At 37.4% G+C, this 27,602-nt stretch overlaps 1 protein-coding gene across 2 annotated transcripts in view; it reads left to right on the top strand.

Moving 5' to 3' along the window:
* Nucleotides 1-589: 589 nt before the first annotated feature.
* The window catches only part of LOC150076757 (TOM1-like protein 2), a 151,470-nt gene continuing 124,457 nt past the window's right edge, over nucleotides 590-27,602 (top strand). For both annotated transcript variants that reach the window (XM_090386236.1, XM_090386235.1), the window contains exons 1-2: nucleotides 590-851; nucleotides 25,741-25,825. In XM_090386236.1, the coding sequence (XP_090242362.1) occupies nucleotides 788-851; nucleotides 25,741-25,825 (149 nt within the window). In that variant the 5' untranslated portion in view covers nucleotides 590-787. The remainder of the gene's footprint in view (nucleotides 852-25,740; nucleotides 25,826-27,602) is intronic.

The raw sequence follows: 27,602 nt of genomic DNA, 5'->3' as shown, positions 1-27,602 counted from the left end.
CGTTTTTACAATGTGGCTGAGTTAGTCAGGCTCAAGCGAGGGTAGCATGGTCTTTTTTTTTAAACTCAAGTTTTTTTTCCCAGCAAACTTCAAATCGAACACAGAACACACGCAATTTACAGACATTATAGACGGAGCAATATCGCCTTAGTCGCCCACACTCCAAAAATCCTAATACAACAACAACAACAACAATAGCGTTGTCAACTGAATTTCTATATAAAGTTCTTGTTTATACTCCGGCACAACCACCAGGGTTGTGTGTGAGTTTACAATAAATTATCAATACAAACATTAATCGCAAACATTAGTCAGGCTATGTCATATATTTAACCTGACTCGGCTATGTCATATATTTTAAATAAAATGAGTTTTTGTGTTTGGGAAGGAAATAGAATTTTGAATTTTAATAGTATATTATTTCTTCTTTCCAAGTTATAATAGGCATCTTTTCCAAGGAGAACGTTAATCATCTTTAATAATACTACTGTTACTACTGCACTAATAATAAATACAGTATATTATTTAACTTCAACATAGTGTTAGATGGCGCTTTTAATCCATAGTAATCGCGAGGAAACAGGTGAGATTGAATGTGAGCTATGTGTCAAGTCTGACTTCCGATCTGCTAGTTGGAGATTGGTAAACAAACAGTAACATGCACTGGTTGTTGTATGACGTATAATGGTGTAGTTTGCTTCACAGTGCTGTCGTTTAAGGCGTCCTTTTTTATTTGTGGTGCGGTGCAATATTAAATCCATATTTGGACAAAAAATATTGAAATAATATGGCAGGTATTCTAGCACAATTGGGTGGAAACCCATTTAACACGGCTGTGGGTCAGAAGATAGGTAAGTGTAATTTCTAAAATTATTGAAACTGAAATATTCATTGAAATCATCTCGAAAGACTGAGATGGGAATGCCATTCCACTAAGATAGTAAAAAAGAAAATACAAATTGGAAATATGAAAAAATCAGAATTGTAAATTGATGACAATTATTTAATTGTATTGATATTTGAATTAAATTATGAGGACATTTATTGGATTGGTTATTTGCACGAATGAAACTACTTAGTGCCGCACTCTGCACCTGCAGTTGAAGAGGTGTGTTTTGTACATCATAGCACATATGTGGAGAATTTTTTTTTGTGTGCTGGAGTTATTTAAAAAAAATAAATAAATAAAGTGCGCACTGCATGGATATATTAAGAGCTTATTGCTTTATTCTCAGCTTTATTAAACATTAAAATATTACTGTAGTTTTCAACATTATTAAAGCTTTCGAATTGATTGGAAACGTCTCATTCTTTGTATATATTATTTTTAAATGAAAAGTAATTCTCTTATATTTTTAGATTAAAATATAATGGTTTTGTGTTAAACTTATTTTTACACAACGTCTTTTTTGCTGCTTTGAGAATACTGGTTAATATCAAGGTATGCAGGGCACAGTATCATCAAAGCTGTGTGCCAAGAAAACAAAGTTTTAATTGCATCAGAGATTTGGTGATGTAATTATTAAATCAAAAATTTGTTTTAATTAATTGTCTCTGGACAGGGAACTTGGTAAAAACTATTTTGAAATTATCATTGTTGGTTGGCAATGAAGATTGAATTTTGTAACTAAATATTTTTCTTAATTAATTAACTTTTTAAATATTATTGGTATACACTTTAATTCCGTTTACTGCAGTGAGGGCTGTTTTGCTTGTATTGCTGTCATTGTAAAATTCTTATATCTTCACTGTTGTAGACCATTTCCTGTTGGGTATGTGGAGCTGACTTTATTGTAATAAACTTTTTATGATGAGCATTCATTAAATATTCTTAATCAAATGATCTTTATTTGGTTTCGAGGATTAATTTTTATATCGGCATTTCACCTTAAATGTTATAGTGCACTTTCCATTTAATGCTTTTTTTTTTAATACATATTTATTGTCTTTCTTATAGATTTCTGTTTTTTTTATCATGAATGTCAATTAAAGAAAAAAAACAGCAATATGAGAAGATATGCATAAATTCTACCTGCAGGGATAAGCAGGTGATTATCCTGATGTACAATGCAGTGATTACGCTAGGACTTGAGTACTGCATACTGGTCTGGAGGTTTCATTTTATGAAGGATGTGGATCTGTTGGAATGGGTGAAAAGAAGAGCAGTAAGATTAGTGATGAAAACAAAAGGGGAGGTCTTACTATGACAGGCTGTGGTTCTGCAAATTGCAGTACATGGAGACCAGGCACCTCCAAGGAGATCCATTTGACACTGTATGGATTTAGTAAGCTCAGTGCTGATGGCATCCTTCTTCTTGTGCAGACTACACACATCTGAGGGAGTATAAATTGAAATTAAGGAAAGTTGGTTGCTGTTGTTGTAATTTGGTTTTTAGGAGCATTAGCAACTACGGCCATATTGCTCCAGGGATATGTGGTGGTCGTTCCCTGACCTTTCAGCATCCTCCATATTTGGTAGTCACGGGCTCGAACCCCGGTCTAATCAATATGCACTCTTGCTCCTGCCCACCTGGCTAAAAGTTGGTTGCAGGATAGACATACAGAAATTTCAGTGGGTAATTGATTGTTGGAATGAACTTCCATCTGGTGTTGGAGAAGTGTTTGACTGAATTCAAGGAAGAACTAAACAAACTGTTAGAAGGGCTAGACAGGTGATATGAGAAGTTTTTTTTTATTTTTTTTTGGTTGAAACCGTATAATCTTGCTTTTTTTGCATCATTTGCTTTTACTAATACTAATAAGGCAACAAAAAATTTTAATTTAAAAAGGTTTGATTGCAGCCTTTTGCCTTTGGCTTGCTTAGGATCATCATGGGACATGTAAATATAGTATATGGATTGTGTTAGGGTTACTAAAAGCATAAAAAAAGGGAAATTTATACTTCCTTGTACACTAATGCTAGGAATATAGTAAAAATATGTGATGAATTTGAAGTACTGGTTAAGTCAACAAAAACAGATAGTAGAGATATTGGAAACATGGTGCCACTTAGACTTAAGTGTTGTAGAATTTGAATATGATGAATACATATGTACAGGTACAAACAAAGGGGAAACTAATGCTCTTTGTTAAGAAGCACATAGAATTTAAGACAGTGTAGCCAGATGATGTGGGTGGCCAGTGCAATGTTGTGTTAGTTTGGTGTGACATAAGCACTAAGAAAACTTAGGCTCCAGGTGCCTAAGTTTTAGACTACCAAATATGCCAATTGATTTCAGTATGTTTCTGAAAGCATTATTTCTAAAGAGCTTTGCAGTAGTAGATTCTATTTTGTTTCAACTACTTTTTTCATTATCTATAAATTAGAGTAACTCTTTCACACAGCAAGAAGATTGATTTCTGTTTTTTTTTCTAGTGGTACTAATAAACTAACTCAGCCACTTGGTCAACTTGTGGCATAGCTCCTATCTCCCCATGGCAGGGCTGGAAACCTGGTAAAGCTAATCCCGGGGCCAAAGGGAGCAAAACATGGACAGCGTTATACTGCAATCCAGGTTCTGTGGATTTGCATCAACCCAATGATAACTTAACCAATTGAAAAAGAGACTGAAGACGACTGCTCCCAGAGTAGAACATCCAAGTTTCCTAATTGTGCATCCTTTAACAAACCATTCTATAGGCAATCTATTGCCATTTTTCATACAGAAATGTCTTGAAAGTATAGCTGGTTCACTGAGAATGGTGTGAAGACTGAAATCTGGCAACTTGCTGGTTGAGACTACTAGCCACAAATATTCTTGTCTCTTCTCAAACTCACTTCATTTATTATTATTATTATTATTATTATTAGCTGTATGGTGCAAGGAAGCCTGAGGCTTATGCTCCACCAACCAAAAAAAAAATTTTCGAGTTACTCTGAGAGAGAGAGAGAGAGAGAGAGAGAGAGAGAGAGAGAGAGTGTGAGAGAGAGAGAGAGAGAGAGAGAGAGAGAGAGAGAGAGAGAGAGAGAGAGAGAGTGTGTGTGTGTGTGTGTGTCAAAAGTAGAAGGGAATCACCAAGAAAGAGAAGAATGATGATATCCAGCTCAGGATCCTGCGTGTGCAAAGCCCATACTCACCAGATGTGAGCCGCTGGGATTAATTTTGGTAGAGTTCCAATTAAGGTGTCTGTATATGCCACACTCAATACCTTGAGAGGTGAATTTTGGAATGGGACCTAATGAGTGTTCCAAATGAGGAAATTGTCCAGGAACTGCAGTATCAGAAGGTCACACAGGCAGAGAGCTAAAGAAAGTTGGCAAGCTTATTCCAATTTGCAGCATCATACTGTCATGTAGTTCACCAAATCTACCTTCATCAGTGAAAGCCAGGTATATTTGAACTGTCTCATTCATCTGTATATTCTGAACCCAGTCAGCTGTTGTGTCAGAAATTTGGATTCTCTCAAACAGTCTGTGGTGATTGAGTATTTCCAAACTGTGGATCAAAGGAGCATGCCTAAGCTGACTCTCAAGCCCAGTCTTCCCTTTGCTCCAGTTGTATAGGCAATCACCCGGCCTCCTCTAAAACTTTGGAGTGGAAATGTAAGGAAAAAAAAAAAGCAGCAGTGTGTGTTGTTCGTGACATTTCACGAATAATAACTAGTAATATTATGCAAGAAGTGATTGTTTTATTGTTGCATTCTTAAATCAAAACATTTTAAATTTTTAAATGGTTTAATCGAATAGCTATTAAAACATAACAGCCACTGAAGTTATGAACAATGTAACGTTTTATGCTCACACCCGCTACTTAGTAGGTTGATGTTATCAAAATCTTGAGAAGCAGATTTCATTAAACTGCATTTTTTTTCATTCTCTGTGTTTTTGAACTTGTTCTTTTGTTGACATGAGAGGCTTTGAAGCTTTTATTCTTGCATAATATAACACAACCCACTGCTTATGCTACTCGTGTAGTTCAACATTAGTGACTGAGTTAGCATTATTTCCATCTCTTAGTGAGAACGATGTAATGTTTTATTCTCGTGCCCACTGCTTACTCTACTGAATCAACGTTAGCACTGAGTTAGCACCATTTAGGAAGTGACGTCGTTTCTGTAAGCAAATTTCATTACCAATTGGTTTTGCTTCAGTGTGAAAATGTAGTAGTTGTTGCCAAAGATGTTTTCATATCAGAAATCCTGGAATACAAGACAGAAAAGAAAGTCTCTTATTCAGAAGTAAGAAAATGATTGCAACAACACATGCCAAGATGTATGTATACTGAAGCCTCCCAAAGATTTCATTTAGTATCAGTTCAGACTAAGACATCAATTTCATAATCATCTCCACTTCTGAATGGGCTCAATCCTTGCTCTCTTCTACAAGACTGAAGGTAGGACAGCACACCAATCTTGATACCACCTGCTGCTCATACAACTCATGTAAGGCCTGTCCAAACAGAAACAGATTCTGTTAGGAAGAAACACAGATTCCTTCCTTATGGATACCACTGAAATTTCCAGTTACCATTTTTTTTTTTTTTTTTCCTCACTCCTGCAGTCTTTGTTCCACCAATAATTTATAGTTCAATGGTTTGACTCTGACTGTGGGGCGACAGTAGAAGTAGCTGCTAGTATTTGTTCCATAATATGATTAGTGATTGTCAATAGCACAAGATTCAATGATCTGAACATCAAAATATATGTGGGAAGTGTACTTTGCTCAATCTGCCTTGGAAAATTTCTATATTTTATATGATTTTCTGAGGTTATGGAGTGCGATGTTTGAGTTCTATGTATTAATGGGTAGTAAGCACTACAGAGCATATCGTTAAGAGCTGTCCACCTGATACTAGGAAAGAGGGTCAGAGAGAGAGAGAGAGAGAGGGAGAGAGAGGGAGGGAGAGAGAGGGAGGGAGAGGGAGGGAGGGAGGGAGGGAGAGGGAGGGAGGGAGGGAGGGAGAGGGAGAGATCGATCAATCAATTGCCGTAAGGAGATGAATGTGAGTTGGTGATCCACTATTTAGTATGGTTAGGTTTTTTCTGTCAGTGAGCATTTAAATGAGTTGGCCTCTTCCAGCTGTGCTGAAAGAACCTTATAATGGTTGGCATCCATTGAAGTCACCCAATAAACAGAAAGGTGTTGGCAACTGTAGAATAAGATCTTCAAGTTCACGAATGGTACAAGGATAACTGGGTTTACAGAGATTGAAACGAGCGTCAAAGTAATACCAATCACTATACATGTAGCAGCAGCTTAGTTTGCAAGGGACTCATTATTCTAGAAGTATGGCTACCCCTCTGTGAGCATTGTTTGTAACAGGTCTGTCTTGTCGAAAGATAGTATAATTTTTATTGAGGGAGATACATGAGGGCACAAAAGGTGATATAGTTGTACACATTGGCACTAATAATATTAAGAGTAGGAGACCGGCAGAATTACTTAACAAGTACAGGTCACTGTTGAACAAAAGCCGAGAATTAGGGTTGAATTTGAAAGTGTCTGCAATTCTGCCCAGACACGATAGGAGGGAGTATATGATGAGAGCCTTGTTGATCAATTCGGCCCTGGAAAGATTGTGCAAGGCTCAAGGGGTAGAATTTTTTTCAGCCTGGACTGTACTTGTTAACAGGAGAGATTGCTTCTACAGGGATGGGATACACTTAAATAGAAAGGGTGCAAGAATATTTGCTGATGCTATCGAGGCAGTGTTAGGTGGGTCGGAAAACTGCTAGCTTGGGGGGAGACAAAGACCAATAGATTGACAGTAGCCACTGGCAGAGGTGAAAGAGATTCTTGCACTGCTTCTATTAGAATGAGCAGAAGCCTGAAAAACAAGATGCATGGTATTTCAGAGACTGCTGGGAGCCATTGCGGTACAAGTAAACACATGGGTTGTGTTAGGGTAGCTAAGAATAGAAACATGTGCAGGTATACTTGCATGTACACCAATGCTAGGAGTTTAGTAAATAAATTTGATGAATTTGAGGTATTGCTCAAAACATCGAAGGCAGATATTGTTGGGATATCAGAGACGTGGTGTCACACAGATATAAGGGATGCAGAACTGCAATTTGGGGAGTACAACGTCTACAGAAAGGATAGGAAGGGAGGAGGGGTTATGTTATTAGTTAAGAAACACATAAAAACCAAGGAAGTGAAGCCAGTCGACATCGCTGGACAGTGCAGTGTGGAGTCAGTTTGGTGTGACATAAACATTGGGAGATCAAAATTGAGAGTAGGAGTGTGCTATAGGCCTAATGACTCTGATGAGTATAATAAGGAACTGTACAGGGAAATAGAGTGGGCCAGTAAATCAGAGTGTCTTATAATGGGAGATTTTAATTTCCCAGATATTGACTGGAATTTGGGGGCTGGTTACTCACACACTAGCAGGACTTTTGTGGATTTATTGGATGATTGTTTTCTACATCAGCATGTTCGGGAGGCAACTAGAGGGAGTAGTACTCTTGATTTGATTATCAGCAGTGATTCTTCATGCATTAAGAATCTGCAGATAAATGAACCACTAGGTGGCAGTGATCACAGTGTGCTGAAGTGGGATTTACTCAAAGAGGTAACTACCATTAGGGGTAAAGGGAAGGGTTATTGCTTCCGTAAAGGCGACTACGATGGACTGAGACAGTATTTAAATTCTATACAGTGGGACCAACTGATGATGTTACCAACAGCAAATTCAAAATGGGAAGCATTCAAAGAACTTATCTTGGAAGCTACTAGGCTTTACATACCAACTAAGAAATATTGTTCAAGGTTTAGGCCAAAATGGATGTCAGATGAACTAATGAGGCATATGGCAGAGAAGAAAAATGCATGGGATACATACAAATTAACACATAACACAGAAGCCTATGATAGATACAAGTTGATATGCAACCAAGTTACAAAGGAGGTTAGGCAGGCGAAGGCAGATTACGATAAATCCTTGGCAAGGGATGCAAAGAAAAACAGCAAAGAGTTCTTTACTTATGTAAACTCTAGAAGGAAGGGGATGAATCAGATTGGTCCACTTGATATTGATGGGTCAAGTGTTGATGATCCTGCTCAGGTAGCTAACAAACTAAATGAATATTTTGCATCGACATTCACACATGAGGAGTTATTCATCGAGGGGAATGCCAGAGGTGTATTCAACTCTAGCAGTAAGCTACAGAATCTTGAAATAACTGGGAGTAAAGTGGAGGAGAAACTGTTGAAGATAAACACAAGAAAGGCACCCGGGGTGGATGGGATCTATCCAGTTATATTAAAGGAGGCAGCAAAGGAAGCAAGCAAACCCTTAGCCATAATTATGAGAGCTTCCTTGGTCTCAGGGGAGGTACCCATAGACTGGAAATGTGCAAATGTGACCCCAATTCACAAAGGAGGATCAAAGGCTGACACAAGTAATTATAGACCTGTGAGCTTAACTTCTGTTCCAGGAAAATTAATGGAGGCACTGGTTAAAGAAGCACTGCAGGATCATTTAGACAAGACTTCAGTTATAGCTCAGACACAGCATGGTTTTGTTAAGGGGAAGTCTTGCCTGACCAACTTGATTGGATACTATGATGCAGTCACAAAAGAACTGGATGCAGGGAATAACTTTGATATTATATACTTGGATCTTAGAAAGGCTTTTGATACTGTTGCACATGGAAGACTGCTACACAAATTGGAGCAGTGTGACATTGGAGGCAAATTGCTGCTATGGATAATGGGGTGGTTGAGGGGGAGAAGACAGAGAGTGATAATCAATGGACACTGCTCATCGTGGACTAATGTTATTAGTGGAGTCCCTCAGGGCTCAGTGTTGGGTCCATTATTGTTTTCTGTATTTATAAATGATATTGATGATGGTATATCGGGCTTAATGTCCAAGTTTGCAGACGATATGAAGGTTGGCAGGGTTGTCAAGGACACTACTGACACTATGCTGCTGCAACAGGATCTGGAAAGGTTGAGCAGATGGGCTGAGAGGTGGCAAATGGAGTTTAACATTGATAAATGTAAAGTACTACACATGGGAAACAGCAACCCCAGAGCAACGTATTAACTCTGTGGTACTACACTGACAGTGGTAGAGAATGAAAGGGACTTGGGGGTGGTTGTGCAGGCAGATATGAAGTTCTCTGAACAGTGCAGACAGGCTGCAAGAGTAGCTCATGGAGTATTGTCAATGATATACAGGAATTTTTCCAGCAGGGATAAGGAGGTGATTATTCCATTGTATAAGGCGATGGTCAGGCCACACCTAGAGTACTGTATACAGGTCTGGAGACCTCATTTCAAGAAGGATGTAGAGCCGCTGGAACGAGTACAGAGAAGGGCAACAAGATTAGTGAATGGAACAAAGGGGTGCTCTTTCGAAGAAAGGCTTAAGTTTTGCAAATTACAGTGTCTGGAGACTAGGCACCAGCGAGGTGATCTGATAGAGGTGTATAAAGCCTTGAATGGTTTAAGCATGCTCAATGCTGATGGGATTCTTCCTCTAGCTCAGAAAAATCACCTGAGAGGGCATAAATTCAAATTGAGGAAAGACAGATGTAGGATAGACGTGCGGAAATTTGCCTTTAGCCAGCGGGTGGTTGGTTGGTGGAACAGACTTCCATCCCTTGTGGTGGAGGTTGATAGCCTAAATAAGTTTAAGGCTCAGCTGGACAGGTATTTTGAACGAACAGAGGGGTGAAGTGGAAGTGGGTTTTTTTTTTTTTTTTTTTTTTGGCTGATGCTGCATAAGCTTGCTTTCTTGCATCAAATGCCTCTACTAATGCTAATGCTAAAAGTTGTTAAATATGTCTCTTGTCAGCAGGTGACAACCTGGATTATGATGCTTAACTGTACCATGGATGTCATTAGTATTGCTGCAAAAGAGTCTGCAATTCCATTGGATAACATTGTTTGGATTTAAATAAAGAAGCTGAGTCTGTCTGGTTTTTGAATATCTGCTTGAGGTGATCAATTTTCTTTTTATCTATTTTTGAAAAAAAAAAAATAAATAAACCATGTGTGTGTATATCATCCTCTGGATGGATCACCAGAATGATGCAAGAAATCAAGCTTTTATAGCATCAACCAAAAAAAAAAACCCCTTCCCATTTCACATGGCCGTCTCACCAGCAATTTGTCTAGTTCTTCCTTGAATTTATTCAAGCTATTCACTTCCACAAAACAAGATAGAAGTTTCTTTCAGCAATCAACCATCCTTCCTCAGTTTGAATTTATGTCCCCTCATGTATCTAGTTTGAGCAAAAGGAAGAATCCCATCAGCATTGAACTTGCTCAATCTATTCAAAGCCTTAAACACCTCAATCAGATCACCAATCTGGTTGTCTTGCTCTGTACTCATTCCAACAAATCTACATCCTTCCTAAAGTGAGGCCTCCAGACCTGTATATAGTATTTAAGATGTAGCCTAACAATGGCCTTATACAAAGGGATAATCACATCCTTATCCCTGCTAGCAAAGTTATTGTATATCATTGACAAAACCCCATGAGCTGTCCTGGCAGCATGTCTACACTGCTCAGAGAATTTCATATCTGGCTGCACAATTACAGCCATGTGTTTTTCATTCTCCACTACACTCAGGGTAGTAGTTGATAAGTTACTCTGGGGTTACTGTTACCCATACTTACTGTTGTCATTGTTAAACTTCAATTGTCATTTCTCACCTCATTGACCCAGTTTTCCTAGATCTTGTTGCAGTAGCTCACCCTGATGACTGTTATTAACCACTCTGCCAACCTTTGTATCATCTACAAACTTAGCATTTAGCCTAATATACCTTTATCAATATCATTGATAAATATTGAAAGCTAGAGTGGACCCTGGGGAACTAATAGCATTAGTCCACGAAGAGCAGTGCCCATTGATAACCACTCTCTGTCTTCCACTTAATCATCCCTTTATGCATAGCAGTAACTTGCCCTTAATGCCACATTGCTTTGGATTGTACAGCACGTTTATGTGCAACTGTATCAAAAACCTTCATGAAATACAAGTTTATGTCAAAATCATATACTTGATCACCTTGTTAACAAGTTGCATTGTAGTTAGGGTTGAGTATAAGGCCTCCGTAGCCGAGTGGGCAGGAGCGGGAGTGCAGTAGCACACGCTCTTTGAGTAGACCGGGGTTCAAGCCCCTGCCTGCTGAATACGGTCGATCTGCCAACCCGCACTGGACCAGCGTGGCAGATTATGGTCCATTTCCCTCAACATGAATTGTTGAGGAGGCTTCCATCCTGCAGTGGGTTGATAATGGCTGCACTTTACTTTTTTTTTTTTTTTAGGGTTGAGTGTTTTTCCACCATATCAGGTAACTATTCAACTACCACATGTTTATTTGACAGTTGGAATGTTCTTAGTTCTAACGGTCAGCTGATTGTTTGCCTATGTTACAGCATAGCATAAATATTTAACATTTTATCTGGCACAAACCACCATGAAAATATGTTTAAGAAAATTCACAAATCATTAATATATTGGACATTATTAGCTAGAGATTGAGAGAGGAAGAGGGATAATAATGCCACCTCACTGAAGATTAAAAAAAAAAAAAAAAAATCAAATAGTGCAAAACTAATTGAATAATACTTATGTATCTATATTGTGGACTTCATTCAGGCTCGTTTTTGGATACTTCAGGCATCGTCGAACCAATAGATACAGCTGAAGTACTGTGGTGCAGAAAGCAAGAGGAAACTACTGCACTATGTTTCCCAGATCAAACTCAAATTAGAAGAACATAATATAGATATTATGTTGGTACTCCAAGAATGATATACACATATGGGTAGGGTTCAAGGATATCCAAGAGGCTATAAAATGATAGAATACACCTCAGGTGTCTCTTCTACAGCAATAGTAGTTAAAAATGCTGACCTTACAGTCACAAAGGTGGGTCACCTCTGCTCCCCAGTGGCAGTGTGTGCACATATCACCAGTGCAGTTGGATAGTTCTATATTATATCTCTTTATGCAAGACCAGGTGAAGACATAACCTTACTAAGATTACTTACAAGCAGTCATAAACTTGTTACCTACTGCAAAAATATCATAGTGTGTGCTGATGTCAACTGCTGGTCAGCCTTATGGCATAGCCGTACAGAAGAAGAGCAGGCACACACAATGGTTGGATATTATCAGATTTTACAGCCACCTCACCCTTTCAAGTGATAAATTAACTTAATGACTTACCAACTTTTAGCAGTACCATGTGGGAGAGTGACATTGTTGTTGTTTGTGCCACCAAATCAAAAGCTTATAAAATCACAGACTGGTGTGTCCAGACAGTCTGGACAACGTCAGATCATAGAGCCATCACCTTCAAACTAACAGGCAATTACAAACAACCCAACACTCTTTGTTGGATATCAAAAGGTATAACCTTAAAAAGGCAAACTGGCAGATTTTTGCAGAATATACAGCAGCTGAGCTGCAAAAACAGAAAAATGAGTGGTCTAGATCAGGCAACTGTAGCCTGGATAAGCAAGCACTGACTATGACAAATATTTTAATAAATATTTGTTATCCAACAGAAAAAAACCGAGGAAGCAGGTAGTCCCCCGGTGGTGCCTTGAACTAACCATACTCAGGAGAAGGGTGCACCAGGTGAGGAGAAATTTCCAAAGGGCCAGAACATCTTGGCCACAAAACAAGGTTTGTTTGTTGTCTATTTGGTTTTTAGGAGCATTAGCAACTAAGGCCATATTGCTCTGGGGATATGTGGTGGTCATTCCCTGACCTTTCTGCATCCTCCGTATTTGGTGGTCACGGGCTCGAACCCCGGTCTAATCAAGAAGTGTGTGCTACGCACTGCTGCTCCTGCCCACCTGGCTACGGAGGCGGCCTACAAAACGAGGTGGAAGCACTGAGAGATTCTTATAGAACTCTCAGGAATCAGTGTACAGCCCTTATGAGAGACAAGAAAAAGAAATGGCTCGAGGCACTTGGTGGAAACTACTGGAAACAATAACCCTTGGGGAGTTGTCTACAGAATAGTGACCAACAAGATGCCAAGAGTAGATGTCTTAGAAACTACTGTCAAACAGATGAAACCCCAGCCCTGTGTTGGGTAGATTCTGTAAATAACATCCTAGGCAGTATTATTCAGACTGAAACTGGGGATCATTTGCCCACCCAGCTAGACATTATAAAAGAAAACATTGAATATGACAATGCCAATATTGAACCTCTGTTTACTGTACAAGACCTAGAAATAGCACTATCTAAAACCAAAAACAAAAATGCCCAGGTTTTGACCTCTTAGAGGTTGAGATTATCAGAACATTAGCAGAAATAGCACAAGACAAATTAATAGCACTATATAATAACTGTATGACAGAACTTATATTTCCAAAAATATGGGAAAAAACTGTGTTAAGACTAATTCTCAAAAGCCCTGAGAAACCCCCTACTGAAAATATACAAAAGACTAATACATATCAGATTAGCTCAATACTACACAGAAGCAGGTTTACATTCCAACAATCAGTATGGATTTAAGCAGGGCAACTCTATGGAGGATGTCATGCACCACCTACTAACAACAGTTAAAAACTCAGAGGAGAAATATATGCCAGCAATCTCTATTGACTTTGCTGGGGGATTTGACTCACTCTGGTGGTCTAGTGTCCTTAGGAGGCTTTGCCAGGCAAATGCCCCACAAAACCTCTATAAGGTAATAAACAGTTACCTTACAGACAGAAGTGTCTCAGTATGCACAAGGTTCCAGGAATTGACACGCCCTGTGAATAAAGGCTGCCTGCAGGGTTCAATCCTTGGCCCTTTCTTCTGGAACATTGTCCTGGATGAATTTCTGGCCTTGGATCTGGGCCCTGTGGAAAGCCTGGCCTTTGCAGATGACTTGATTTTCCTTGTAAAAGGTAACATGCGAGTGGTTGTAGAGCAAAGATCAAGCTGCCCTCTTGCAGCTGCAGGAATGGGTGCAAATGCTCATGCTCAAAATATCGCCTGACAAAATCAAACAAATACTTCTAAAAGGCAATTTGGACATAAGAAGACATCCACAAATCAAAATTAACACAACCACTATAAAAATGGTAACAGAACTAAAATATCTTTGAGTAGTCTTCGATTAAAAATTAACTTTTTATCCCGATTTGACCTACTTGGTGAAGAAAGTGAGAAATTATGCAGGTATGATTGCCAGGATCAGTTGGGCAGACTGGGGGCTCAAAAGAAAAAGACCCTGGCAGTCATATACCGTGTAATGTTCCTACCTGTTATCACCTATGGAGCCGGTGTGTGTGGTTCACCCGCTCGGCCATAGTGAAGAAACAGGAATAAATTAGAATCAATACAAAGGACAGTACTTCTCGCCATTACCAGAGCATGTTGCACAGTGAACGGAGCTCTCCCACTTTACCTCAAAGTAGCTAAAAGAAGCTTGTGTTATAGACTTAAAAAGGGCATATCCACAGAATTTCTGGGGATAACCCTTGATACAGCCAGCCAACACCTTCAATGCTGAAAGAAAAAGAATAGCCACAAAGCTCCATGAGCTATGACAAATAAAATGGGAGAAGGAAACCAGAGGTTTAGTTACCAAAAGGTTTCTGCCATGGGTGGCAATGGTCAGCCCAAAGCCACCTCAAGTGATATGCCCATGGACTTTTTTACAACATTCATATTGATAGGTCATGGCTCCTCCCTAAAGGCAAAACTAACCTCCTTAGGGTTGACTGATGACCCAAATTGCACCTGTGGCGAGAGTGAAGGCTGGGCACACATTCTATATGAATGTATAATTTATGACACCCCCAGAATAGAGCTAATAGCACAGATTGGCCCCCTTCCAAGGGGAGAAGAACATCTATTTATTATAGAAGAGAAAAATTATAAAGCCTTAACCTTCACACAGAAAGTATTTGAAATGTGCAGAAAGAACTATCCAAAGAATGGCAATTCAGCCCCCCCAGCAATTAAACAATAATCAATAGTTAAAATTGCCCACATCTCCTACCATGCCCAGATGATGACCTAATAATTGTCAGGACAGCAGTATTCTGCACCCTGACATGACAAAACCAGATTGACCTGGGTGCCCCCCCCCCCAAGACTGCCTTGCCATGTGGGGGAAGGAGATGTACAGGCAGCCAAGGAAGCAGATTAGTTGAAAAATATCAGTAAGCTGGTAGCAAGGGGATGCAATGTAGAATGAGAGAAGAATGAAAGACAGAATGAATAGGCTGGTCACTGAGTGAAAGAGTGAATTAGGAATTATGGAAAAAGGTAATAAATGTCAGTTTTGGGTGAAAGAAAGAGTGACCAGCATGAGGGAGAGAGAATGAATGAGTGTTATGATGAATGGGAATGAGTGGAAGAGCAAATGTAATTGGCTGAAAGAATACAAAGTTAACAACTCTCACCACTTTATATATACTAACAAACATTTACTAACAACACAAATGGTCCAACAGCTAAATGGTCAGAGAAACAACAGAACATAACACTACACAACAAACCACTCCCCACATACTTTTTTTTTCCCCCCTGGCCTGCAAAAAACTTGTGGCTAGGCCTCCACTACTACTGAAGAATAACAGTAAGTTTAGGTGGCTAGAGTGTGCAGTGCAGAAAGCAAGATTCGAACAAATGAAATGAAAGCCAGAAGTAAATGTGAGAAAAAGAACACAAACCATAAATGTTTACAGTTAAGTACACACTAATCCTAGTTTTAATCTTTTATAACCTTTCTTATTTAGCTTAATTATTAAGCATTACTATTTTTAGTATTTCACTAATTAGTAAGCATCAGTGAGTAATTACGTTACACCATTGCATCCCCCCCCCTGGTATGTGAGAAAGAGATGAATGAGTGAGTGAAAAAAAATAAACTATAAGAAAAAATGTATAAAAATAGAATGCAAGTAGAGTGAGAATGCAGATTATGAATGAAATAAATGTCTTTCCCCCCCCCTCACCTAGTGGGTTCCCTACTGCCAGCTAACATAACCTACCTCTGGAGTAGGATGGGCAATTTGACCTTCTTACCAGATTCGACAAGACATGGATCTGACAACCATCACCAACATACTGCAGCCTTGCTGCCAACATGCCATTTGGCAATCTGAACTGTGTACTCTAACCCAATTCCCTTTAAAACCCCATCCCCAGACAGGGGAGGGAGGAGACAAGTCTCTGTGCCTCCCTGCCTCCCCCATACTTTTCCTAGTGGGCTCGTCCCCACTGACCTCTTTGAGGATGCCTACTCTATCGTCCCCATCCTTCTACTTGTTTCCTCCGGTCTCTAGTCTCCCCCCACTCTAACTAAACTGACCGAGTATGCCCCTAACAATGCTGCCAATTTCTAATCAGTGTCTAAAAATTCAACCGCTTTCTTGTAAACCTCTTTTTTTGTAAACCTTTTTAGGTCTTTCCACTGAAATCCTCAGAAAATAGAAGGGCAACAAGATTAGTGAATGGAACAAAGGGGTGCTCTTACGAAGAAAGGCTTAAGTTTTGCAAATTACAGTGTCTGGAGACTAGGCACCAGCGAGGTGATCTGATAGAGGTGTATAAAGCCTTGAATGGTTTGAGCATGCTCAATGCTGATGTGATTCTTCCTCTTGTTCAGAATAATCACCTGAGAGGGCATAAATTCAAATTGAGGAAAGACAGATGTAGGATAGACGTGCGGAAATTTGCCTTTAGCCAGCGGGTGGTTGGTTGGTGGAACAGACTTCCATCCCTTGTCGTGGAAGTTGATAGCCTAAATAAGTTTAAGGCTCAGCTGGACAGGTATTTTGAACGAACAGAGGGGTGAAGTGGAAGTGTTTTTTTTTTTTTTTTTTTGGCTGATGCTGCATAAGCTTGCTTTCTTACATCAAATGCCTCTACTAATGCTAATTGCAAACAGTTCATCCAAAATATGATTGATAGAATGAAATTAAGACTTTGTTCAAACAGTGAGAACGAACAACTTCTTAAAGATATTTCTGTGCTGGATCCAATAAATGTAAAAACATAAGACTTGCATTATGGAGAAGCAGAAATAAAACATATCTGTCGTCGCTTTAACCTAGACACAATACAATTCGAGGACTGAGAGACTATACTGAAAATGTTTTAAGTTGTGCCAGAAAATTTAAAACCTTTTTTTGAAATAATTTCAATGTTGCCTTGCTCAACAGCTGAGTGTGAGAGAGGCTATAGTTTAATGAATAATATTATAACAGATTTAAAGGCATCATTGCTAATTTAAAATGTGGCTAGTCTCATGTTTATTAATTCCAATGTACCGCCTATTGAACAATTCAGTCCAAAAACACATGTTCGATCATGGTTAATAAATCATCGTTTGGCCACTGACTCAAGATTAAGAGTTTGCTCTGATGAAAAAGAAACTGAAAATTCATCATGCAAGGTTTTGTGGAATATTTTTAAATAATAATAAAATATAAACATCTATGCAGTCAATTTTCATTATTTAATTCTTAACAAATAAGAGTTTTTAAAATTATATTAATGTAGTGCAGATTTCATATAATAAATAACATTTATATCTAAATGTTAATTTGTTACTATTCCGCTAGCAAATTTTGGCTTCCTTGTGATTTAATTTTTACTCTAAGCAATTTTTAAACGTAGTATTCCACTGGCACATCTCAGGGAATGTTGTTTAATGGAAAGATAAGTTGAGAGACAAAGAAGTAGTATATCTTCGTACTAGGAAAGTGGAAACTTTTACCACTTTTCTCTCATCGAACAACAAGTATAACAAACATTACTGGACATGCTTACAACGTTGTATAGTTCGATGTTGATTGCCAAGTGACATGCTAAAATTTTAATTTCATTGACTAGAAGTTTTTCATATATGCTGATTACCAAAATACAGAATATTATGTTGAAATCAAATCTGTTACCAAAGCAAATTTGATTAATAAGCCTGATATGCACAGTATACTCTGTTTTTCGTAACATTCATAGAGTATATCTTCTGCTAATTTTGTGACTACAGCACTGGCCATAGCCCATTCAGATAGGCAATACCTTGCAAATCCCAAGGTATTGACAAATCCCAGAGTCATAGACTCTGGGATTTGTCAGGGTGTCTTGTCAGCTGGGGGAAATGCTCTGTTCTGTGTCTCTGTGTGCAGATGAACTTCTTGTACCAGTAGTTGTGGATAATGTTATCTATCCCTAGGGTTTATCAGTTGTGGGACTTCCTGATGAACTTTGTTCTTCTTCCTCCCAAATTTTCCATTATGTGATCTCTTATCTAATAATTATAATAGCAATTATTATTAATAATAATATTAATATTAATTAATAACTTATTAATTATTATTAATAAAATAACAATGCTTCCATATAACTTGTCCATTCCCTCCAATAAATTTGACTATTTCTTCCCTGAATTTATTCAAACTAGTTAATCCAGTGTTTCTCAACCTTTTTGTTGCTACAAGACGCAAAATTTTTGTGGCACACCTTTAAAAGTTGCTAAAATTTTGCAGCACACTATACTTTACTATACTCATATATTCACAAATGGGAAGTTATTTCTGTTGAGCATATTTAATAATGCACTTTCTGTTTTTTTAAAATGCTTTTAATATCTCTTTTTTTTGAATGTACATGAAATTTTAAATGGAAATATGTAAAAAATTAACAAAATTATATAAAAACAAACAAAAATACAATTAATTTTTATTATATTATTTTATTTATTATAAAACTTGGATTTATAAATTTTTTGGCTAAATTAAGGTGCCACTCCAGTGTAAAAAAAGGTTAGATTAGTTACACCACCAATTCAGGACAGATTCAACCAATTAATGATTAGTAATGATTAGCACTACAGTATAAAAAAGGTTAGGTTATGATACGCTACTAATTCGGGATGGATTCAAGCATTCAGGAGTGGCATCCTGTTTTACAGTTTTACCAGTTTTTTTTTTTTTTTTTAATTTGCATTTTCCATGGCACACTTGAAGCATACTCGCGGCAAACTAATGGGCTGCGGAACACAGGTTGAGAAACACTGAGTTAACCAAGTGTTTCTCAACTTTTCACTAACTTCATACTGAAAAAGGGATTTCATTTCAATTGCTCAACTAAAACAACTGAAAGCTAGGACATATAATATACCAGTACTTTTCAGTCAAGTTAAACTCCATAAACCTGGTTGCCCCATTCGTCCGATAGTGTCTTACAGAAACTCTGCTTTTTCACACTTAGCCACACATTTGTACATTATAAAACTATGATAATAAAGATTGCAAAATCACAGCAATGATAAGTTGTTTTCATTAGATGTAACATCTTTGTATATGAATTTGTTAATGTTGGGTACGTGCTTGATATAGTCTGTGATCTATTGAATAATAATACCATAAGGATAAATCATACTAAATTGCCAAAAAATAAAATTTTCTATTTAATTAAACTTCTGACTGAAGCTAATTATATTACCTTTTAAGACAAGATATATAAGCAAATTTTTGGTTTGCCGATGGGTCTAAGTCTTAGTGGCATTGTATTGGAGATTTATTTGGTTAACATTGAACATATACACTTAACGCTGTTTTTCCCCTGGATTATCCATTATGGGAGATATCTTGATGATGTGCTTATTATCATTGATGATAACACCACTCAAGATGTTTTGCAGACATTAAATAATGTTCATGGTGAATGCGACTCATCTTATCAAGATTCAATCCGTTGTGCCCTTGATTTGAGAGTGAAGCAACATGCCACATCTGTCCATACTTCACGTGCAACCGAGTCAGAATTGGCTTTTCATGCCATGAATGAAAGTCATGCATTTCTATTTATTGAGGCAAAAATTCTGAAAATCCAACACAATTATACAATGTTATTAATTGCTGAAGCCCTGGAAATGAAGTTGAATGAAAAATCTATCAATGTTTGGCATCCCTATCTCATTTCAGATTCATGGTCATTTATATGCATGCGCCAAGACAAATAATCCCCTATTAATATCTTGACACACGCTCACTTCTTGTCATTTTCCAACTTATGATTGAGATGGTCAGTCAAAGTCTAGTCCACTTAAGGAAGGAAAAGTCTCATAAAAACAGTTTTCATTTATTTTGTCATCGGATTAATTCTTTCGTTTTTGGTTAAATTTTAATTAATTATTTTGACACAATGTCTTCTATCACTCAGAGTTTTGTGGGGGTGGTTTTATGTGTTTCGGCTTCAGGTGGGGGGTTCCGTCATCTTTGATCCTGGTGTATGTTGAATCATTCATGGGGTGTGAGTGGAAGAACCATTAAATTATTTTTAGCCGTTTATATTTGGAGAGTATCATCTTGAAGTTATTCTACGAACCTGATTGAAGGTACTCTTCTATTCTTTTAAAACTATCCAAAAAAGAGTAACAACCATCAGCATTAATTTAACTCGCATTTAAAGCCTTAAAACACTTCATTTGAGTCTCCTCACGGATTCTTAGTTTTTAGATACTGCAATTTGCAGAACTAAAGCATTTTTTTTGACAGTTCTCATTTATGCATGATTAATCTTGTTGCTCTTCTCTCTATCTGTCCCAACACATCCTTCCTACAAAGAGGCTAAAAACATCCCTTTATCCAGACCTGTATGCAGTACTCGAGATGCTGCCTAACCATTGCCTTTTACAATGGGATAATCTCCTCCTTGTTTCTGCAAGCAGAATTCCTGTATATCATTAATGAAGCCTCATGGGCTGTCCAGGCAGCTTGTCTGCACTGCTCAGAGAACTTCATGTTGGAATGTGAAATTAGTCCTAGGTCTTTTTTCATTCTTCACCACCTTGAGTGTGGTACCACTCATTTGATATGTTGTTCCGGGATTGTTACTACCCTTATACATTTATCACTGTTAAACTTTGATTGCCACTTCTCAGCCCATTTGCCTGATTTCTCCAGGTCTTATTACAGTAGCATACTTTGATTTTGTCATTAACCATCGTGCTAATCTTTGTCATCAGCAACTTTGTATGAATTTTTGTAACTTTGTAACACCCTGAACCCAAAGGACTTCATTAATAACATTTATGTCAAGAACAGTGCCCATTAATAACCACTCTCTGTTCTGCCGCTTAACCATCCCTTTATTCACAGCAATAACGTGCCCCTAATGGCATGCTGTTCTGATTTGTACAGTAGTCTTTCATGTGGTGCAGTATCAAAAGCTTTATTGAAATCTAAGTATGTGATGTTAAAATTATTTTATTACATTCATTTCCTTCATGGCTGTGTCATAGGTAATCAGATAAGCTATGCCTTAACAAATCCTTACTATGATTGCTGTATAACTGCATTCTATTTACTGTGTTACTCTCCAGACTTTTGCAGTTCTTGATTTTCTTAAGATCGTATGAACCAGAGCTGCAATGCTTAAGTGACATCAGCATAGGGATACAGGGCATGATACCAAGATCAGTAGAGTAATTAATAATTAGTGGCAAACAGCACTTCTTCAGGACAAGTTAAGTCAACTTCATAGATTGTCAGAAAGCTATGTTTTAATGCAGCAAAATGCAGGGTCTTACACTTGGAGAATAGCAAACCCAAAATAAGTTATATAGTTGGTGGGGTTGAATTAAAAACAGACAAGGAAGAAAGGGAGTTAGGAGTTTATGGTCAGACAGAGTTCTCCAGGCAGCATAGGTAAGTGGCAGTGAGGGCCCATGCATCTATCAATGATTTATCAAACATTTGCTTTTAGGGATAGAGAGGTCATAATCCCACTGTTTAAAACAGTTGTAAGAATATTCTTGGAATAATATATCCAACTATGGAGACTGCACCTAATAAAAAGCATCCAACTTTTCAAGATGCTAGATGCCTTTTTTCAGGGTGCCATTTTTGATCTCCTTCAAAGCCGACCGGGCTAGCCGAATGGGTAAAGTACCTGCCCAGCAACCCAAAGGTCGCGGGTTCGATTCCCGCCTTGGGCTTGGATCAAAGTACTGCAAAAACCTTGGGAGGTACAATATGACCACAGAAGCCGATGCGCCAACAACTACCAAATCAAAAAAAAAAAAAAAAAAAAAGATCTCCTTCAAAAGAGACTAAAGATGGCATCCTGCTTGGTGATATCTACTAAAGGGCACCTGTATGACAAAATACTTCAAATATGTGGGCTACAGAGCTTGAGCAACCACATACCTTTAGAGGGTACCTCACTGCAGTTTATAAGGATTTAAGGAAGAGGATAGTAAAATGAATGATGAGATTTTCAATGTTATAAATGATTTCAAAACCCAGAGTTCATGAATTCTGAATTATAGGACTAGGTGGAGCCCATGGTATCCATTTGATGAGTCTTAGGACATTTGCTTATAGAAATAAGGAGTTGATAGACTGATAGGTAAAGCAATGGGAAGATCTTCTTGTGGCAACCTCCATACTTTGACAGTACATTGAGTACTATCAAAATATGGAGACCACACTTAAAGAAAGACATCTGGCTTCTTGAGAATGTCCAAAGTTGGATAATGTACTTGGTGAAATTTGCAAAAAAGGTAATTTTTTTTGCAAACTCATATGAGTAAAGACTGAAATGTGGGCTACAGAGCTTAGTAACCAGCACTTTAGAATTGTTCTCATGGAGGTCTATAAACATCTGAGGAGGACTAGTAAGATGAATCATGGTTGAAATTTTCATAGTTATAAATGATGCTAGAACTAGCGGGGGAACAGAAATTCAAATTATGAGGTGAGGGCAGTATAAACAGGATTGTAGGAAGTTTTATTTTAATCAGAGAGTTGTAAGTCATTTGGAATAAGTTACTTCCACAAGTAGTTGTGGCTGACATTTTGGAAAAATTCCAAATTCAGTTGGATCAGTACCCACATGATGAGTGGAATACATAAGAAAGGTTTTATTTTATATTATTATTTTTTGTCTAGTTTTAAAAATTTTACTTTACTTCTGCAGCAGAAGCTTTGGGATGAAGTATTTACTATCTTTCTTGAATCTCTTTGCCAAATATTTTTCATTATCTGGCTTAATTTGTTTCACTCTCTGAGTAACTTTACGAACCAGTTTATACTGCCCTCGTGGGTAGTGCAGTTGGTTGGATGCCATCCACCCCACACCTGGTGGAAAAGACCCGAGTTCGAGTCCTGTCGATGAGGAGAAGAATTTTTATGGGCTTTTTTCACAATGTGGCTGAGTTAGTGAGTCTCAGGTGAGGGTAGAATGGTTTTTTCTCCTGGGAAACTCAGATTTTTCATCGAGCAAACAGAAAATTGACCAAAGAACACACAATTTGCAGACAATATATATGGAGCAATATGGCCTTAGTCACTGTGCTCATAAAACCCTACAACAACCAGTTTATACTTTTCATATTGAACAGGGCCTTTTGGTAAAATGTATATGTTCCAAGTCGCTTTCTTTTTTGTTACTAGTTTCATCAATTCTGTGGTCATCCACAGGAATGCTGTGTGCCTATCAGGTGCCTTTGTGCAAAGTCTTATCAGCACACCCCCAAAAGAAAATGAATAAATATTGTAGACAGTTATTTTATTATATTTCATGATGATTAATGAACACACAACAAAATACATTTCGAAATTAAAAAATAAACTATATTCTAACACTTTACAACAAAAAAATGTCTTTTATCAGAATGTTTATAATTTATGGCTGAAAACAAATTTTATATGATAATGTAATAGGGTGGTAACTTTTTAATGATGTTTATAGTAAGGTACAAACAAAAATTAGAATAATCATTCTTGCTTTTAATTTTTAGTTTTTATTTATTTTAATTTTTAAAATTTGTGAACTATTACACTCCTGATGGTGCACCCCACTTGATTAGCCTCTTTTGTGCAGTACCTAACTTGCACACCTGCATGCAGCAGCAGCCCTAGTTATCTGTTTCCACTGTAGCTGTATCTTTTTAAAGGTATGCAATAGTATATAGAGTCTAATATTCTTTTCTGGGACCTTTCTCATTTAGTGTGTTTATTTTTTAGAAACTTTAAGTGTTTTCACCAATTTGTATTCAGGTGATATCTAGATCAATGTAGATATCTCATTATGAAAATGGAAACCTTTTCCTTCTGATTGGAATTTCTTGATACATCCCATACCAAAACACTTTGGTCATTGTTGTCTTGTGTCTTCTTAATTTTTGAATAATGACCAAATCAAGAATATTGTTAGGGGTGTCAGTAGTTGTTTGGGGAAGGTGTACTAGCATTTATGATCAGTTGATGTAGAAAATAGTCATCAAGAGGCTCTAATAATCATAATAATCAACTACTACTAAGCGAGTGCCTATTTACAAGTTCCAATTTATGTGCAGGTAGGTAGGTAGCTCCAGTAATAAAATATTGCTTGCCTTAAAAGTTGTTTAACTCTCATGGAGAGTGTACATTTTAATTAAATTTTTTTTTTGTTTGTATTTAATGTTGGCAAATCAGGAATTGTTGTTGTGAATACTTTATCCTTAACATAAAAAATCACATGCCAAATGACCGAGGCTACCCATTCATTTAGTCTGCCATGACTAATCCGGTGATTTTCGGGAAACAGCATAAAAAGTGTTATAAAAAAAAGAAAGAAAAAAGGTAAACTACAGTCATTATCAACTTACTGTAGGTTAGAAGCCTCCTCAATGATTCATGTTGAGAGAAATGGACCATAACCTGCCATGCTGATCCAGTGTGGGTTGGCAGATCAAAGGTATTTAACAGTTAGGGGCTTGAACCCTGGTCTACTCAAAGCGCATGTGCTACTGCACTCCTGCCCCTGACCACTCGGCTAATGAGGCCTAAAAAGTGTTATGTACTGCACAATACCAATGAGGTGGGGGACCCCATCCTGTTGAAAAAAAAATTGCCTGATATTATTCTCCAGTTATGGAAGCACATAATTCTTTAAAAGGTCAAAGATAGTGTTCATTAATTGATTTTTTAGAGGGAAAATTGGATCAGTAATTATCACACTGACCTTCGGACTTTTATGCACTGCATGCAAGCTCTCAGGCTCCCATGTGTGAATGTTGTGCCGATTTACATGTCCAAAAACACGAAAAGTGCTTCATCAGAAAGGCACCATTTTGTGGGTTGTCTTCTTCAATTAACTGTAGCATTTTGATAGCAGAAAATTCATGTAGTGGCCTGTCTTTTAGTAATAACTGCTGCACTACTTGAACTTTATAGGCAAATAAAGTTTTTATGAAATAAAATAGTTTTTCTGCATTTTATGAACTGTTGATTTTTTGGAATTTGAACTTCTTATGAAGGGCATTTAATGGAATGCATTACAAATGTTCTCCTGAACTTTGATAGACATTCAAGGCCATCAGCTACCTGTATCATGTAGTAAACTTCCAGTTTTTTTTTTTTTTTTTGAACTTTTCGATCCACAAACAGAAAGTTCATTCCTAAACATTTGATGATAGTTGTGTTGAAACTGAATCATTGAATTTGTAGCAGCAAGCTACAAAACATATTGCACTTTTCTTTGAACAGCCATTTTGTTTTATCACCTGCTATGGCACTGCCTTTGAACCAATGATCCTTGAAGTACATGGAAAACAAATTTTTATTCTTTTTTTTAGTTATTCTGTGTAATGCCAAAAACTACATCTATTATTTCATACTGGATCAAATATTATGGACTTCTCCTTTAATGAAAAAAAATTTTTTTTTTCAGATACTGTGTGATTATACCTCCCCTCAATATGCTGCTGGCCTAATTATGTGCTTCAATTATAATAAGTTGATTACAATAAAAGATATTAAAAAGTAAGTCACTATGCATGTAGACTTATTTTTTATTATTTTTCTTTACAGAACAGGCAACTGATGGATCTTTAGCATCAGAAAACTGGACTTTAAATATGGAAATTTGTGATATTATCAGTGATACTGATGAAGGGTATGTTGTTTTTAAAATTTTAATTGTTCTTATAGATTGCTGCAATTATGTTTTATTTCTTCTTTTTCATTTGGTTGTGCAGTTTAGATTTTGATCTGGTTTTGACTCAGGATATGAGGGTGGGGGTGCTAAGGAATTGCAAAAAGGGCATTTTTATTTTGATCTATTATCTTGAAACAAGATGGCTACCACTCGTATAAATGATGTCCTAACTCATGACTTTTCTTAACATTGCCCTCGAATTATGAGAACCATACATTTAAAACTTATTTTATAATCCAGTGTATTATGATTATACACTATTAAAGTCATGTGATCGGGCTGTGTGATCTACATTCTAGATGTTGCTCTTGTTTTGCTCTTGTTTTATATCTAGATGTATAATATATTATTAAAAAGACCAACTCAAGAAATTGAGTGTATAATATTACCCAGAATAAATCAATTTTTAATTGAAAAATTATGTAATAACAAAATATATGATGCTTTTGACAAGCTCAAGAGAATTTCACAAATATGCTGCTTGAGTATCAGGTGTGGCAGTAGATCTCAGTCATTCTTTTAATCAGTATAGTTGCAAATTTTGCAGTGCCTTTCATGGATGAATTCAATACATATATACATTTTAATATATACCGGATTAAATCCAGATGTGTAAATGTAGGGGTTCCCCCCCCATTTCATTTAAGTGTGTAGGATCTGCTGCTGTCTTTACAGACACCACTACATTGGAGCAGATTCTCTTTGAATGCAGCATATTTACTGCAGAGCTGCACACTATAGAGTTAGCCTTGGATCAAATTAGTAAATGCCAATACCAACGGTTCAGTTAATATTCTGACTCTCTCAGCGTGTTAAAGGCCTTAATAACTGTGAGATATAATCCTCATCCGGTTCTGTCTTGTATTCAGCAGAATATTCACTTTCTCCATGAACGTGAATATGATATCCACTTCTGCTGGATTCCCAGTCACATTAGGATTAGGGGAAATGATTTGGCTGACACCACAGCCAAATCAGCAATTCCCAATAATAATTGCTGCCTGTCAGTCCCCTATACAGACTACAGGCAAATAATACACCAGAAGATACACTCCCAATGGCAGGATTCATGGAATAGACAGACTATGAATAAATTATATCGTATAAAGCCTGTAATTGAACCGTGGCAGTCTAGTCTGCGCAGGAATTGTAAGGAGGAAGTTGTTCTTTCCCGGACCCGCATAGGACATAGTCATTTGACTCATTCGTATTTACTGAGGGCTGATGATCCTCCTATGTGTTGAGCCCTGTGACACAATTTTATCAATCAGACACATTTTAATTGACACATTTTATTTGCAACATTAACTTTATTAACTTCATTAACCTTATTAAGTGGCAGACATGTCTTGGTCTATTCCACTCTATCCTATTTCACTCGATCCAATATTCCTTACATTTCGAGGGTACAGCTCTAAAACGGTTTTCGCAGGCCGGCCGCTAGTTAGTACACCGGACCGAACCTATTGGTAACTCTCTAGGAGGATTCCGGATCAGCTAGTGTATAATCTTGCTACCTCTACTCTGCCAGATAGTGACTGGAGGGAGTCTGAGTAGTGTGTATGCGGGGAGCATTGTCGAGGCCACATTATGTCAAGGATCTGGGTATATTCTTACCACATGTACGCCATATCCAAAAATTTCATTACTTCATACAGCATGTCCCGCCCACTTTTTCTTACTATTGAATATACCATGAATTGTCAAACTAATAGAACAAGCTTATTTGCGAAAA

This window comes from Mastigoproctus giganteus, chromosome 12, assembly GCF_048544385.1.
Source record: "Mastigoproctus giganteus isolate SK-2022 chromosome 12, ASM4854438v1, whole genome shotgun sequence".
Taxonomy (NCBI): Eukaryota; Metazoa; Arthropoda; class Arachnida; order Uropygi; family Thelyphonidae; genus Mastigoproctus; species Mastigoproctus giganteus.
Note: the sequence above shows the minus strand (reverse complement) of the source record. Positions and strands in the feature narration are given on the sequence as shown.